This window comes from Hylaeus volcanicus, chromosome 4 (assembly GCF_026283585.1).
Source record: "Hylaeus volcanicus isolate JK05 chromosome 4, UHH_iyHylVolc1.0_haploid, whole genome shotgun sequence".
In the NCBI taxonomy this organism is placed as follows: domain Eukaryota; kingdom Metazoa; phylum Arthropoda; class Insecta; order Hymenoptera; family Colletidae; genus Hylaeus; species Hylaeus volcanicus.
The window spans coordinates 7,291,758-7,307,929 of record NC_071979.1 but is presented as its reverse complement, the minus strand read 5'-3'; the positions used below and the strand labels follow the sequence as shown (position 1 = coordinate 7,307,929).

Below are 16,172 nucleotides of genomic sequence, written 5' to 3'. Positions count from 1 at the left end.
TAGGAAACCTAAGAGTTTGGAAAGATACGTGACTCAGTCTTATGAAGAATCTAGCCGAGGGTGTCTTCTGATAAGAGTACTATGGAACCATATGCCACTTGCTCCAGAACTTCCTAATCATATTCTTCATTGAATAAAAAAAAGAACCTAACAAGTACACAGTTAAATCATGAAGTCACCCCTCAAAGACGTGCGTCTGGCATCTCTAGATATGATTCCCACAGAGCGCACCTGAGATTCGTAAATACACCGAGTTGTTTTCAGCGTCAGACACTCTCCGGTAGTTTCTCTGCTTCCTATTGCAACGAATCGACTTTTTCCGTTTCCGTCGCTCTCTTTGTCTCCCTTCTCGCGTTTTGCGAACGTGAGAAAGCTCTCGCTGAGTGGCGCCGTTTAATGGGAAAGAAGCATCCACGTCGAGTCGCTTGCGTGATACACGCTGTGTAATTGGAGTAGTAAAAAGTCGACACGAAACCGTAAAAGTGCATCGGGGAACTGGAAGTACCGTTTGTGGAAGAGGGTTGGGACGGGTACACGATACTAGCATTGATCTTGTTTGGTTGCGAGGTATTAAGGTTTCGAATGGAGAGCTTGGTATTTTTGTTCTACTCGATAAGGAACAGAATTTTGTGCCCTTTCAAATCTGATTGGAGTGTTTTATGTAACAGATTTCAGAATGTTTAAAAGTAGAAATCTTTTTAGGTGGGTCATGCAATTTTTATTCTTCGATGAATTCTTCAATGAGATTTAAATGGAAAGCTTGGTATTTTAATTTATTATCCAATTTATAAAATCCTCACGCGATATCCAAACCTCGCAACAGACGATAATTGCGCGATATTCCAGGCCGCGTAATCCTGTGATTCGAACTGTTCAATAAGTAAATGATTCATGGCTCGATGGTCTCTCTAACTTCGGTTTAAGGATTCCAGACAATCGAAAGCTTCCACGTCAATCACGATCGAATAGACGCACGCCACTCCACGATCGGACACCTCAATTAACGGAACATCTCGCAACGACGACGAAATCGTCGAATCACGAATGGCGGGAGTTCTCTGAAACGGATTTATCGCATCGTTAACACAAATTAACCTCGGCAGAATCGGGAAACGGGAGTGGGACGCTTTCGATTATACATTAATGGAATTATTATTCCCGATTATACGGCGGCCTCGTTAAAGTTGGAGCCGATCAAAATTCGAATCCAGGTGGAACTCCAATCGTGAACAATTCAACGCAGTCTGTTACGTGAAACCATAGCGTCGTTATCTCCTGGAAAATTAATCTGAGTTACGAAACTATTACACGGTTTCGACAAATTTCTGTTAAACGTAGACTAAACGACTTAATAATACGTTTCAAGTTAATATAATTTGACTCTGTGATTTTATAAGTTTAGAATAAATGTGATAAATTAGTTAACTTATATTATATTTTTAATTGTTGTTTGATTTATCAATCATGAACAAAGAACGGAGGTAAGGTACTTGGTCTTGTATTCTATTATTTAAAATTAGGTTTTTGTTGTATTCACACGAAGAATTCTAAGAAAAATAAATATCGACTAATTAATCTAATCGTACCAAGTGATTGATGGACAATATAACAAGTTTCTATTGAATGATTTAATGAATAAATTGATATGATTGAAACGTACTGAATGAAGCAATTAATTGTTGAATGCAATTATTTGAAAATAATTGATTTATCGAGCAGAATTATAGAAGTGATTGATTTATTGGGCGATATTCTAGAAATTGTTGATCTATTCAATGAAAGTACATAGGAATATTTATTCGATTCAGTACAATTCAATGGAAATCGTTGATTTATTTAACACAACTACAGAAATAATTATATCGAAGGAAACTACATGTTATATAGAAATAATTTAATTAATGCAATTCACTAATTGAATGAAATCACATAGAAATGTTTATTCGATCCAATTCAACGGAGAACATTCATTTATTGAACAGAATTACAAAAATAATTATACTGTATACAGAATTTATTGAATGCAATTCGCTTATCGAATTAAATAATATAGGGAAACCGGTTTATTAAATGGAACCTCGTCAAAATAATTCAGTCACTTAACAGATTATCTTAGGCTTAGTTGCGAGGAATATTATATTTAAAAGAAAATATGGAAAAGGTCGAATTTAGGCCACCTTACCCTACATTCGTCGACGAATAGGGGTGAAAGGGGATCGCGACCTCGGGCCAAACGATTGAGAGTCGTCGTTCGTCACTTGTCCAGAACAGTTGGCGGTTTTCCGAGGGGTGAGCCGCAGGTGAATCGACTTCTTGCTGGTAGAGGGAGCTTAATTTCCGGTCGAGGTGGCAGCAGATACAGGTAATGCCCGACGGCACCGCTCCGGACGAAAATTGAGCCGAGCCCCGAGAAAGAGAGACCACGCCACCACCAATTCAGCGAGGATTTAATTTAATCCCCGTCAGTCTGTAGTCCTGGCCTGGAGGGCGTCGTAAACACCCTCGACCGGTTATGCCGCACCTGCATCTGCACTCGTTTCCCTCCTAAGGGTGCGTTCAGCCAGCCCTTACATTATTTATCCATCCGACTTAAAGTCGCCTAGGGCGTCATCTCGCGTCGTTCAACCACGGAGGAACGTTTCCTGTTCGATAAAAATTGGAATCTTTATTCGAATGACTGGGACCGATGAACTATTCCAATTTAGAAATAGGCCTGGAGAATAATGTACCTCTTGCGTCGAGACCGGAAAGGTACTGAATATTCGAGGTATCGAAGTTATGAAGAAGGCACTAGGAAGGAATTTGTTCTGAACTTGTTTAAGATTGACAATTTACGAATACTTGTAATAACTACTGATTAGGACGAAGTAAAAGTCTTGTATTAAAATTATATCTTTTTTTCAGAAAAAGGGGATATTCTTAATTTTCAAAAGGCCTAGATTAAGACTAAATTGAATTGATTTATTCGTTACGGTATAAACTTAACCAAATTAAACTTTGAACGTCTCAAACTTTTATCTAACGTTTCGATCGAAACTGGGTTCAGGTAAAGTGCAGTTTCTGTCCTATCCTCGAACATTCGTATCCTGCTTACTACCCTAACGCCCTCGCTACTCGGCAGAAAGCGTAAATACATAATGACGGAGTAATTAGCTAATTGCGTAACGCCGAGGTACAGCTTGAAGCCTGTTTTCAAACCTAATCTCGCAGCGTACGCACCGGCTCGCTGATTTACAGTAAATACAAACGTTATTTGCGACTGGCTCGGTGAAATGTAAGGAGGTGTTCGAGCGGTTTGTAATTGAGAGAAAAGAAAGGAAACATTTATCGGCGTGTTCGAGCCAAAAGCGCAATTTGCATGGAACCAGTTTCGCCGCCTCGGGTACGCGTGAGTGTACCCGGTGTGTAAAAGAATATCGCGAAGGGGGCGTGGTTAGGGTTTTTCGCTCCCGTCGAATCAGGTTAAATATCCTGTTGTACATAAACGGCGAAATTATTGATACTCATTATCGATATTAATCAGTCGATCACGCGATTGAAATGGAAATTGAAGTTTCCAGCGGTGTTCTCGTCGAGATCGTAGCCGCTTAATCGATGGATTGACAGAGGGAGATAACGATCTCGATAAAATCTTAATTATGCGACGTATATTGGACGCGACTGCGTGTCGTGTTCGATGAATGATACTTCTCGAATGCATTCAAAGTGACCGTGGGAGGATCGTAGGGAGGGGGAGGTGGGTGGTGGATCGTTATTCTCGTTCAATTACGCGTACATGGATCGTCGATCGGCCGTAAAGCGATTTACCGTTTAATAATGATCGTTCTCCTTTCTGCTTTCAGACAGAGATAGCGAAGAGATTAAACGCCATAATTGCTCAGATCCTGCCGTTTCTCAACCAGGAACATCAACAACAAGTCGCTACTGCTGTTGAGAGAGCCAAACAAGTGACCATGACCGAACTCAACGCTATTATCGGGGTGAGTGCTCGCCAATGGAAGATAAATTACTCTCTGCAACCTACACGCGCCCACTGTGTTCGGTATACACCCGCGTACGCGTACACTCCTGGTCAAAAGGATCGCACTGTCAACTGCCATCTTTTATTTTTCGATAACGCTTGGAGTATTTTTTAATTGATGCGAAGCGGGACTTGTTGTTTCTCGTAAAAGTTGGATTCTACGAAACTTTTATTTCTCATTTTTCATTTTATTATTCTACAAGATTTTCTCGTGTACAACTAACGAACACTAATTTTAGTTAAATGTATTCGTACCTGAGACGCTTTATTTTCGATCATTTTTTAATTGCAACGAATGATATCTATCTTTTGTGTTCAATTATAAAAGAAGAAACAGTTGAATATCAAGAATGTGAAATCATAGCACACTAAAGCAGTGACAACATGTCAATGTATCATTATGTTCAATGTATCATTAACGTATGCGTATCAAATAATATTTACTTAACAATAGGTATATTTACCTTTGATTTCTGTTATTATTTAAAATCATATAATGAAATAACATATCTCCAATTCATATCTCCTATATCATTATCATATTCATATCGCTATACAATTTGCTACAATTAATTATTTACGCAATACTCAAAACTTAACGATAGCGTGATATATTTTTACCTGGGACTGTACGCGTGTATAACGCAGAGAGTGACGCATGTGCTTGCCGTCGAAACTGTTCAGGGACCATTATTGGAATAACATTAAACAGTAAATTAAATATTAAACGCAGTCGTCGGGCACGAAAAACAAATAACGCTCGCGGGCAATGAAATTCCCGCTTTCTAATTCGAAATCAATTTACCCTCTCGCGAGCTCTGCGAATCGATATGGCACGGATGTGATTTGTGGACAGATCGTATTTTTTCCTATATTTTTGATGGGTCGGTTGTTACATTTATCGCGTAAAGTTATAGAAACGATTGGCAGATAAAAGTTGGAACCATTTAGAACTGGCCAGGAATGGTTGTGCGAACAAAACACAATAGCGGCGCGAAATTTATTATGACGAAAGCCAATCTTTCATTTTCCATAGTGAAATTTTCACGTCTGCACGTGGACAATTTTTGAATGGTGAAAAAAAGAATTTATTCGTTATTTTAATGGATAATTCTTTTGTTTTAGTCAAGTATGAAATACCTTTCCACCCCGTACATGAATGCCACATAAAAATATTTTGGCGTCATTTCAAATATATTCATGAATAATAATTTTAGAGTGAAATTAGATATTATTTATCGTACGTTTTGGGTATTCCTTTTTAGGGTTCACTTCAGAATCCTCTTCAATTTGAATTTAGTAAATTAATATTCTAAATTAAAGTACTCTAGGAATATTTACTATAATTCAACATTTTATTTTACTACAAAAATACTGCTAGAAATTCTACCTTTTTCCTATAACGTTTGTCAGTTAGTCTTGAGCAGCACCACGTAGAGAAAAGGTCTCAGCTTATGCGTGACATTTAGTAATAAAATCAAAATTTTTAATTAATAAATTTAGTATTTTATTATTTCGTTATAGCTCATTTCCCATACAAGCAAACAAGACAAGCGCCTCCGCATTCACCCTACATACCGAATTCATCTCTGAAGTCCATGCCCACATTTCACGAGGCACTCAGTGCTCCCGCCTTCCTCAAATAAAGTAAATAGTCTGTATCCCCGTGGATGCAGATTGCGGAACGTTTACCGGGCCACTTTTTCGCCCATTTCCCGTGAGCGCCGCTCCCAACGATCCTGGAACCTTTATCCGCGAGTGGTACGAGAGAAAAAGGAAGATTCAATTCCCCCCCGCAAAATCCTTTTCGTCGAAAATTTACGGCCGAGCCCCGTTCGCCTGTTCCTCCGCAGCAGTAGAATGGCCGACAGAATACGTCGGGGCTGATTCGCGTTCAACCCGGCGTGAAACGCATTCGCGGCGAATGAGAATCCCTGCGCGGGCGGTAGGAGGAAGCCGATGCACGCCCGAGGAATCCGAAAGCGGACGGATGGATACGATCCTGGCGAATCCCGAATCCTCCTCAATATTGCTCGAGCACTCAATTTCCTCCCTATTAAGCCGCCGGCTTCTCTCCCCGGTTTCGTCTCCTTCCTCTTCCATCGCGCTCATCCACCCTGCCTCCCTGATCTGCAACCCCTACCATCGACCACCCCCGCTCACGACAGCCTCCCTCGTTGAATCTTATCCCGAGTCTTCCTGCCCGGTTTCCAAGCCGGATAGGTTATAGTGTTACGGCGCACGAGCACCGACTAATCAGCATTCCTGCTACCCAACTGCCTTCGACCTCCTTCATCCCCGACCATCGCCAACCCCCGCAGCCACGATTCACCCTTCTCTCTACCCCACCTCCTTTCGCTTGTTCGCCGGCGCTCCGCCTCAACCCCCGACCATAGAAACTTCCACGGATCCGCGGCGTTTTCGGGCTACGTGCGGCAAATCCTTAGCAGAATCCGAGGATTCCGCGCGCTTTAAATCGCTCCCCCGGCTTGGCAAACCCCCGTCCAAACCCCCCGTCTTTCCACGGTGATCTTAAATCCTTTCAGTCACCGACCGCGGATCGAAAGAAAAACACCAACCGCCCCGCGAACTTTCCACGCGCTCTGTTTGCCACGAACAACCGCGAATCAGGGACACGAAATCGACAATACGCTTTCTGTTGGTTGAGAGATAGATGGACACGGGATGAGGTGCTCTTCGAAGTCGATTTGTGGAGGTTGAGGCTGTGTTGGGATCGAAGATGTCGTGAGTATTGGGAGGTGTGATTTGTTGTTTCCTGTGGTATCGAGGATATTTTTGATACCGAACTGAAAGATCTTGGTGAGATGAAGATGTAGCTGGTGTTTGAGGATATTTAGGGATGTTTCGTTACTTTCTTCTCTCACCTTCTGATGCTGAAGTTTGACATCAGTTTAGCGATGAAATTCTCTGGGATTAGACTCGATCGTTGAGGAAGATCGAGACACTTTCTTCAATATTTCCGAATCTATATAATAAGATCTATATTTCCTCGATGTTTACATGATTATAATTTTGACTAAAATTAGGATGGAAAAAATAAAAAGAATCGTAATAGCGTAGTTTTCGAGGGAAACTGGTCTTTCTTCGTGTGCACCCTAACAACATTCACCCTAAACGATAGTATCGATAATTTTTCAATTTTGTGTCCTCAATTGTGGACGCCAGGTCTGAAAGGGTCACTGTGGAAGAAACACGTTCTTACAAAAGATACAACAACAACAGTATCGATTGACTGATAACGCCTCCGTCGAATTGTATTTATGCGTGGAATGGTCGTCATCGCTCCTTATCCGGAAATACGCGCAACTCATTCGCAGAGCGTTATCGTTGATCAAATCTTCGCGTTATCGCAACGAGCGAGCCGCGTTGGTCTTTCAAAATTTTCATCCGCCTCCCCCGGGTACCATACAGGGGTATTTTGTTTGTAAAGCTAGCCGCGTGTATGGGCTTGCCTCGTTGAATCTTTGGCGATGTTGCTGACGTTCGTGATCTCTTACAAGAACGGGCAGCCGAAGACGCTTTCAGGCGTCAACGACGTGTGATATAGAAGAAGGTTAAGACGATCTCCCTCGGATCTTTTAGCGGCGCTATCTTCACGGCTGGTTGAGTCAGCAAGTAGCGACGTCGGTGAAAACTGCTGAGAGGCGAGCCTGCCGGTGGATGCAGGTGCAGTAAGAAGGCTCGCGCGAAGATGAAGGGGACCTTAATGACTTCCTCTTTGTCGCTACTCACAAAAGATCCTCCCGTCCCGGAGTGGAAAAATTTCAGGGATTGAAATAACCCCTGGTTTGCTCGCTTAATCTTCCCTTCGTGTCTCACTCGAACTATCTTCGGCAGTGAAAACGAAAGCAGCTGGAAACGATTACTCGTTCAACATTCCCTTTGAACACACTGATTCGTTCTTGCTCGTGCGATACTTGGTCGAAGACGGTGAACGTTACAGGCCTTGAAATTGGTTCACTGTTCTAATACTGGACTTATCAAGTCTTCCAGATACTCCAGAAATGTAGAAATTAATAAATAATATGCACGATGCCTTTTTTCTTACGTTGGAGATTATGCAACACGTTCGTCAATTTTGGAATCTTTTTCATAGTCATTTTGAATGGAGAGTGTCTCTTAAGATATGCAGTCAGTCCCATAAATATTCGTATCATCAATGTTTATTAAAGAAATTCGTCTAAATTAAATAATAACTTTGATGTTTTCAAATAAACTTTTCATCGTGAATATATAAACGTGTAGAGTCTATTTATGTACATACTTCTAATGAAACATTGTAACATTCTACCTAAAATTCTCAAAGAAGTTCCATGCTTCAAATAAATCGAAATAAAACAATCTTAGTTACGGAGAAGCGTCTTCATCGACTTTCCTGTTGAATCCTCTGAGGACACCTGTTCAATTCGTCCACATGCAAACGACGTTCCCAACATTAGGACAACGATCTACGAGCCCTGCCCTACGAATAAATTCTTCCAGATCATCGGCAGAACCCCAAAGCCGCAAACACGGAAATGATCTCCTCGACGCGAACGGACCAGAACGGTTGCGATACCGTGAATTCCAACACGACGGCTTGAGGTCAGGATTATTATCGTTACCGGCGTCGGGAAGCCCAGGACTTTTCTTAGGTGTTCTTCCAGTCCCCTCGAATCCTCAGGAAACTTCTCGCGACCCGTCGCATCCCTGCGGCCAACCCGAGCACATTTCATTCCTGCACGCGTTCTCCCTCTGTTTGTGTGTCTTGTGGGTTGCTCAGACGGTCCCTTGCCGCGGGGTTATTATATCGTTAAACCATTTAATTATCTCGGCAAACTACTCCGCGGAATACTCGCCCCAGTCCTTAACGAGTGCACAGGTTTCGCGGAAGACTGGCGCGTTCCGCTTGTCCTCATTTCATCCCCCGTTTCGCGTTGTTGGAATCTTTACTATAATTCGACGTTTTATTTCACTAAAAAAATAATGTATAAATCTGTCACTGCAGAATAAAGAGAAAGTTTAGGATATCGCCTGCCCTCTCAATTGCAATAGAAGACCCTTCTATATTTAGTAATAAAATCAAGATTTTTAATTAATAAATTTAGTATTTTATTATTTCGTTATACCCCACTTCCGATACCCGTCGAAACGCTTCCACCCCCTTTCTTTCGCGTTTCTCGTCTTTCGGTTCTCATCTTCGTTCGGTCCCTTCCGTTCTTCCTGTATTCGGATGTTGGCTCCTTCTCCGACCACGGCGTGGCCGCGTCTCGTGATCTACCGAGCGTTAAAACGCTCGCTGCGCGGGTCTACAATTTGTCTGGCAGCTGAAACTCGACCGACACCCCCGACCCGGGCCAACTAACGAGGAAACTACCGACGGAAAAGGGTGTACGTTTAGTAAGGTTTCCCCCCTGAAACTTTTCCCTCCTGGTTACTCGCAGGAAAGGCCGCGCGAGAGTCCCGCCACTTGTTTCGTACTTTCGGATTTACCACGGTTCCAGGGTTGTTTAAGCGCAGCAAGTTTACCCCGTGATTTGTATGCTTTGCCCCGCGGAAAGTTGCCTGCCGCGTAACGAACGACGGGCGGACGTTTGGAATAAATGGACGCGATGGAAACGACGAGCACTCGATGCGTTTCATGAAGTATGTTTTGGTTGTTTTTTATTCTGAATGCTGCTGGAATTTTCGTGTTTCGGGGGGATGAATGTGAGAAGAGCAGGGTCATTAGGAGCAAGTCGACGAGGGTAATAGTATCATAATTTGAGGCTTTCATTTTTGTGAGGGGTCTCTGCAGAGTTTTGTTTATCGAGGATGCCAGTGGATTAAAGTTCCTGATGGATGCAGCTAACAATATTGAACTTTTGTTCGTTGGCCTAGATGTTATATTAGATAAACAGTATCTTCAAGAGCGCGTTCAAAAAATTATTCCAAAATGAGACAGGATATTCCCATCTCTCTTCGAAGACTCCAATATTAGCCACAATGGTACAACGAAAACCATGTCACCGATTCTTCAGTCCTCTGCGACATTGTGCTATATTTCGACCCTCTTTAATCTCTAATTCTGATCACACGACGAACAGTACTATTTACATCCACTTCGTCGTTATATCGAACAAGCGCTAGACACCTCGCTCCAACGGAAATGTTAAATCATGTAAGGAACGGAAATAAATCCAATACTTCGCGATGCGAGCACAGAATTATTTACGCATTCACGCTGAACGAAGATAACTCTCAAATTGACCTATCGAGACCTGAGTGTCCTGAGAATTTATTTTTATCACCAACTCGCCGGAGCAATATTCTTGATATCGGCTTGTTCCCGGTCAATTCATCCGTTCGCGATAACAACCGTCGATCAACGGAGGCGTGTTTCGTCGTTGCCCAATGATGTCACCTGCTCTTCGATCTAATCTCGCCTTCCAGACTTATCCGAACGACCTGTTGTCGCTTGTCGTCGCGATTAGATTTCTGGCTGTACGCTCGCGATTGCATCGAAACGTCTCGGTACACTTGCCGAATACAATGGTCACGTATCGAATAAAGAAATCTACTTGTAAGATATCGCGTCTTCGTATCACCTTGTACTTGGTAAATAATAGGATGTCTCGGGAAATATTACGCATTTCTTTATATAATTAAACGCAAAAATATTTTACTTGCAACTAAATTGAATAATGCGTGAAACAATTGTATATAATTCATACGTAGCGTGTAAGAATTGTAAATAAAAATTTGAAAACGGTCATTTGACCTGTTGTGGTAAGTTTAGTGTTAATAGTTTCTGAGACATCCGAATATGTTCTTGTTATAAAGCAATTTCTTTTGCTCCGAACAATTCGGAGGAAATTCTTAAAGGTAACAATAGTTGATTTTCATGATTTGTTGCAGCAACAGAGGCCAGATCTACCGAGGCTGCTCCAACAGATGCACGCTCAGCAGCTACCACCAGGTGCAGCGATCGGTCCGCATCCAGGTATTCCAGCGCTCCCTGGACCTGGACTTCCTACCTCAGCATCTGCAGCTCTTCTTGGATTAGGTATCCCCCCGGGTGCGGCTGCCACCGCTGGAGGCACGGCTGCCCATCCGCTCCCAATGTTGTCCAAGCCAGACCATCATCGGGGTCAGCCGGATGACTTGAAGCCCAACGGTGGTAAGTCGTGCTTTCGATCTTCTACTGGTGTTTATACTTAAAACCATTTCGTTAAAAAATGTGCAAACAGCCACCACGTCGTATTAAATTATATGAAATGGTATTTTACTTATGTGAATGTTTAGACACCAAGTCGTTCCATAAAACAAAAAGTTGAGAAATGTGATGAAATAATGTACATTGTTTTTTAAAATTCCTTTTATAATCTAAATTGAAGTGGCTTTGATATTTCGGGCAAAAATCAAACTTGTATACCTTATACGTTTCGAATGTGTGGTAATGTTTGAAACAGTCACAAATGTGCATTGAAAGTTTCTGCCTCCTAGGTTACAATCTTAGGCTTCCTTGTTTATCTTCACAAATTGCACTTAATTACTAACAAATTTTGCTGTACTTACAATGTCCCTCAGAAAGGACATCCGATTCCAAAGGGTTAATCTGACACTACCGGAGTATCTAACCCCCAGTATTGTAGTCGATACGCAGCAATAAGTAATACATGTTCCGTGGAATGGTTGTCGACGTTGATGGCTGACAAATATCTCTGGAAACGGTAACGCGAGCCGCAAAATGCCACCTGCTCCGACACCGATACCAGAAGTCTACGTACTGTGACACCATACTCCGTACAGTGATACTACCTGTCCTACCGAACGACGGGGATTCGATTTACAAAAGTCGCTGACCTCGTGTCTCATGCTGTTTTCTGCGTCATCAGCATCTTGTCCGCGAATATTTCGCCTATCAGACGGGCGCACCAACAGTCTGATTCGCAGAAGCCGTTGCTCGTTCGGTTGGTCGCCTTTCCTGCAACCTGGCCCTCTTGTTTTTCTACGGTCTTATCTCGGCCACTATGGGAAGCCGTTGCAACCAGATCCCCATGAGACGATTCGCGTTACTTTGCATTCCGTTCGATTCCTTGCAAACAAACGGTTCAGCAGTTCCGATACTGCGAAATCATGCAGCGAAATCGCCGGATAAGCATCTTCGATGATGGCTTCCTTTCTTGTCGCTGTTGACACCTGAGGTTTCTTTGGACATAGCACTTGATGGCATGTTTCAGATGCTATAACTGGGAAAAATGATTGGATTCTGTTGTAAAGATCTTGAGGAATGATTTTGAATTTTTTTAGATTTTTTGGAAGCTATTAATAATACAAATTGTGGGTCTGAAGAAGGCAGACTCAGGTGGGTAAAGAAAAAAAAAATGGAAAAATCTTGAATAAATTTATAAATAGCACAAAAATTTGATCTCTAACTACTTATACTCCAAAATGAATTTCTAAATACTAGAGATATACAGTCAGTCCTATAAGTATACCCTCTATGTCGATTAAAGAAATTTGTCTAATTGTAAATTAAATGATAGACTCGACGATCCCAAATAAGTTTTTCATTATAAGTACGTACATGCATAAACTTTGCACATGCGTATATTTCTAATGAAACACCAAACCTGTCATTTAATTTAGACAAATGTCTTCACTAGACAGAGGATACGAATACTTATGACACTGACTGTATCTCCTCACCTTGACTCTAGAATTTCTAACTATTAAAAGTGACCTATGTTCTCCAATTAGCTGCATAAAAGGCAGAGATTAACGTCGCTGTTTGGAAACGAGCAGCGTTAAAAGAATTAATAACGAAATTCGTAGTTAAAAGGGTTCGTTCAACCGTTCCGTTGAAAGGTAGGCGTAGCGAAACGCGAAAGGTTGAAGTTGGCACGGGTACGGGAAACCAGCGCCACGGGGATATTTCAACCTCCCCGCAATACGACGGTGACGCAAACGATCGTGCTTAAGACTGAAACTCCCAGAACCCTCGATCTTGACCTCGAAGATCCACTTCTGCTCCGGCGCGTCCTCGTCCCTCTCCTTGGGACGACATACGAGTGCAAGAACGTTCGCACTTAGGCTCCATGTAGCGCTGACAAAGTCGCGAGGGCTTCAAGTGACTCTCCTATCTCGCACACGTACACACGTATACACGGTCCCGTTCATCGTTCCCATCCCTCGCCGTTTCAGTGGACCGTCTCGCTCTGGTTCCCGTCTCCAGCACCATCTATCTCCCTCTCACCCTCTCGGGCGTGCATGGTCGTCTCTCAGGAGAGCACTCAGAATCTCCTCTTGACACGAGAGTACTTCCGACTCAACCCCCTTTTCGTTCCATCCACCTCTAGGTGGCTCTTCTAAACCTTCGCGCCCCTCAGCCTGTTCCATCCATCCTCTTCTCGTGCCCAACCCCTCTCCCTCTTTCTCTCTCCGACCGACGTCTCTCCCTTCTTTCCCTCTTACGTTCCGCTTCCGCTCAGTGCCGTGCTCGCGCAATATCTCGAGCTGCACTCTCGCCTAACTATGTTACCGCGGGCCGAGTATAACCTCCGGCCAGTTGTTCCACGTTGTTCCGCGTTTTCCGACCGTTCTCCGGGTTCCCCGTAATGAAATACCGACCGATCTTCCGCTACACCCGACAGAGCCAGAGCAACGCTCTCAATTCTTCGCGTTGGAGGAGCTTTTCGACTTTTCGACGCCGCGGAACCGCTTTAAAAGCTCAGGCGTATGTAACCGCTGTTCGCGAGTACGTCGTTTCAGGGAATCGAGGAGTGAACTGCTTTGTTCGGCTCTTAAATTTGATAAACGATTGCGTGCGGGGATGCTGGGGTATCTTAACTGGGACCACGAACGCGTATCGCGGTTGGAAGCTGGAAGAGAAGTCTTTAGGGCTGACTTGTTTGCGAGCAAGAGCTGTTGGCGGAGAATTATAAGCTTGAGCAGTCTCCTTGGCTTGGAGAGTTCAAAATAAATACCGTTGGAGGAAGTTCGAGATTATTAAACCGTTTCATTTTCGCCTGTATTGTTTTTGTACAATTGGATTTTGTTAAGCATTATATTATTATTGCGTAGTTTGTGTATTTAATTTTAACGTCTTCATTATAATATTTTATTGTACTCTTGATGCTAATATTTATATGCCTGGAACCGCAAATTTTGCAGAGTCCTCTATTTCCGCTGTAAAATCCAGACTGCATCCTTAATTTCAGAGCTTGTTAAGAGCACGATTGCCGCTCTTTTTTAGTCGACTCGCTCGCCGGCGTACTTGAACGGAATTCGTGCGTGAACGAGGCGACTTTGCTGTTTCGAGTTAAGTAGCCTTTTAATTGCAACGATGGGAACCTTTATTCAAACGACGGGTTTTCTTCTTAAGGGAGCTACATTCTACCAATTAGACATGTGTTTTTATCCATGTTTTGTAGTATTAGACATCGCCAGGAAATGAATGCAATGTAATCCCAATTACCGTGTTCGTTAAAAATGGTATTTATCTCTTCAGGATTGCCGTGTACTAACATGAAATTTAATATTATTTTTTACCACCGTGTAATTATTTTTTTAATATCCAAGATGCCGTGTTCGAACAATTTCACACGATAATTGGTATAAAATTGGCGAATAATATCCTGAATGGTAATACACCACAGCATTTGAAGTATATAAACCCTGTTTATAAATCGACCGCTAACATCACTCGCATCGTGTCTTACGAAGAAACAGTAGTGGGGATGTTTCTATGGCTCGTATTCGTAGGACAGATTCTGTCAATAACCAAGATACTATTGTACCCACTCGTGTCTCCTCTTATTACCACATTCGTGAACAATTCTTCCACTCGCCCTTCCCTTCGTTCCCCTCAGCGGCTCCAACCGCAATTCGCGAACGACCACGACATCCGAAATCACCGGTTGAACCAGTTTTCCCGGCGAACGACGGGGAATCTCGTCGACACCCTTTCGAAACGCGAGAAGCATCGGAGAGGCAAGGAACCGTAACGGGCCACTATTTCTGTCGCGGCGACTGAAACTTCTTCCCTCCTTTCCGGAACATTGCCCCCGGCGAATTGTTTCCAAGCGGGGCCGTTATCGTTTGACTCTCCTCCTGGATTTACTCGGCCGGATTCTCCCTCTGCGAACGACTCCACCGCCCGTTGGACGTAGTAATATCTTGCCCTCCTCGCCCGGCATCCGATTCACCAGTCCACTTCCACCAGTCACTACTGGATTAAGATTTCGTTGAGCCCTGGGTCAGAAGCGCGGTAGAACCTCGTTTATTGCAGAAGCTCGTTCCATGGAGTCGATAAAAGGAGGGGATGGTTGGCGAGGAATAGAATGCATTCCAGTCGTTCAATTGGGAACTGTGTTAAGATTTCGTTCAGATCTGGACCAGAAGAATGGCAGAACCTCGCTTATTGCAACCTCGATTATTGCAACCTCGCTGTGTGGTGTCGATACATAGAGGGGTTGGTCAATAGAGACTAGGATGCATTCAGTTCACTTTCACCAGTTAGTCCTGTAACACTTAGTCGACCGTTGGGTGAGAAACACAGTAGAACCTCGTTTATTGCAAACTCTTTTACATTCCACGCCTCAACTACAATTAAACGCAAAGTAAACCTCACAATCAGAAACTGAAGTAGTTGATCACCGTGCACCGCAAGTATAAACATCAGAAGCTTCTTACTTCGAGCGTATTCATCCAACCACCTCGAATTAATCTCTAGGGGTGGCCCCAAGGCCCTCCATGCTTCGACACGGGCCTGTCGTTCTGGAAACTACTCAGCGCGATGGGAGCTCGAAGTAAGTCGAGGCGGACTCTTTTACAGACGATTAGAAACCGGTATCGCTCGCATTACCATTTCATCGTGGATAGTCGCGCGAGCAATGGTCCCCCGGGACGATCGAGGTCCTCTCGAGCGTGTACGCTTCTCGTAATTCTCTCCAGGATATTGTCCCCCTTTTTTTTGCCCTCTCTTTCGTTCGACTTCTTTTACGACGTCCGAAGCAAGGGAGGCGAGTTTGCTTTCCCGGGGATCGGGTCATTAAACCGAGCGTAACTTATTCCACTATCGTCGCATCGTTCACGCTCCTTCGCTCCTCTGTATTCCGGAAGCGTTCCGCGGCCGTCCACTCGAACGACGATAAATTACGTAAACGTA

At 43.4% G+C, this 16,172-nt stretch overlaps 1 protein-coding gene across 2 annotated transcripts in view; it reads left to right on the top strand.

Moving 5' to 3' along the window:
- LOC128874607 (protein groucho-like) overlaps positions 1–16,172 on the top strand; it is a 147,981-nt gene that overhangs the window by 93,112 nt on the left and 38,697 nt on the right. The window contains exons 5-6 of one of the 2 annotated variants that reach the window (XM_054119497.1): positions 3,843–3,980; positions 10,925–11,180. In XM_054119497.1, the coding sequence (XP_053975472.1) occupies positions 3,843–3,980; positions 10,925–11,180 (394 nt within the window). Of the gene's footprint in view, positions 1–3,842; positions 3,981–10,918; positions 11,181–16,172 lie in introns of both variants that reach the window. The other variant, XM_054119496.1, reaches the window with a different exon arrangement.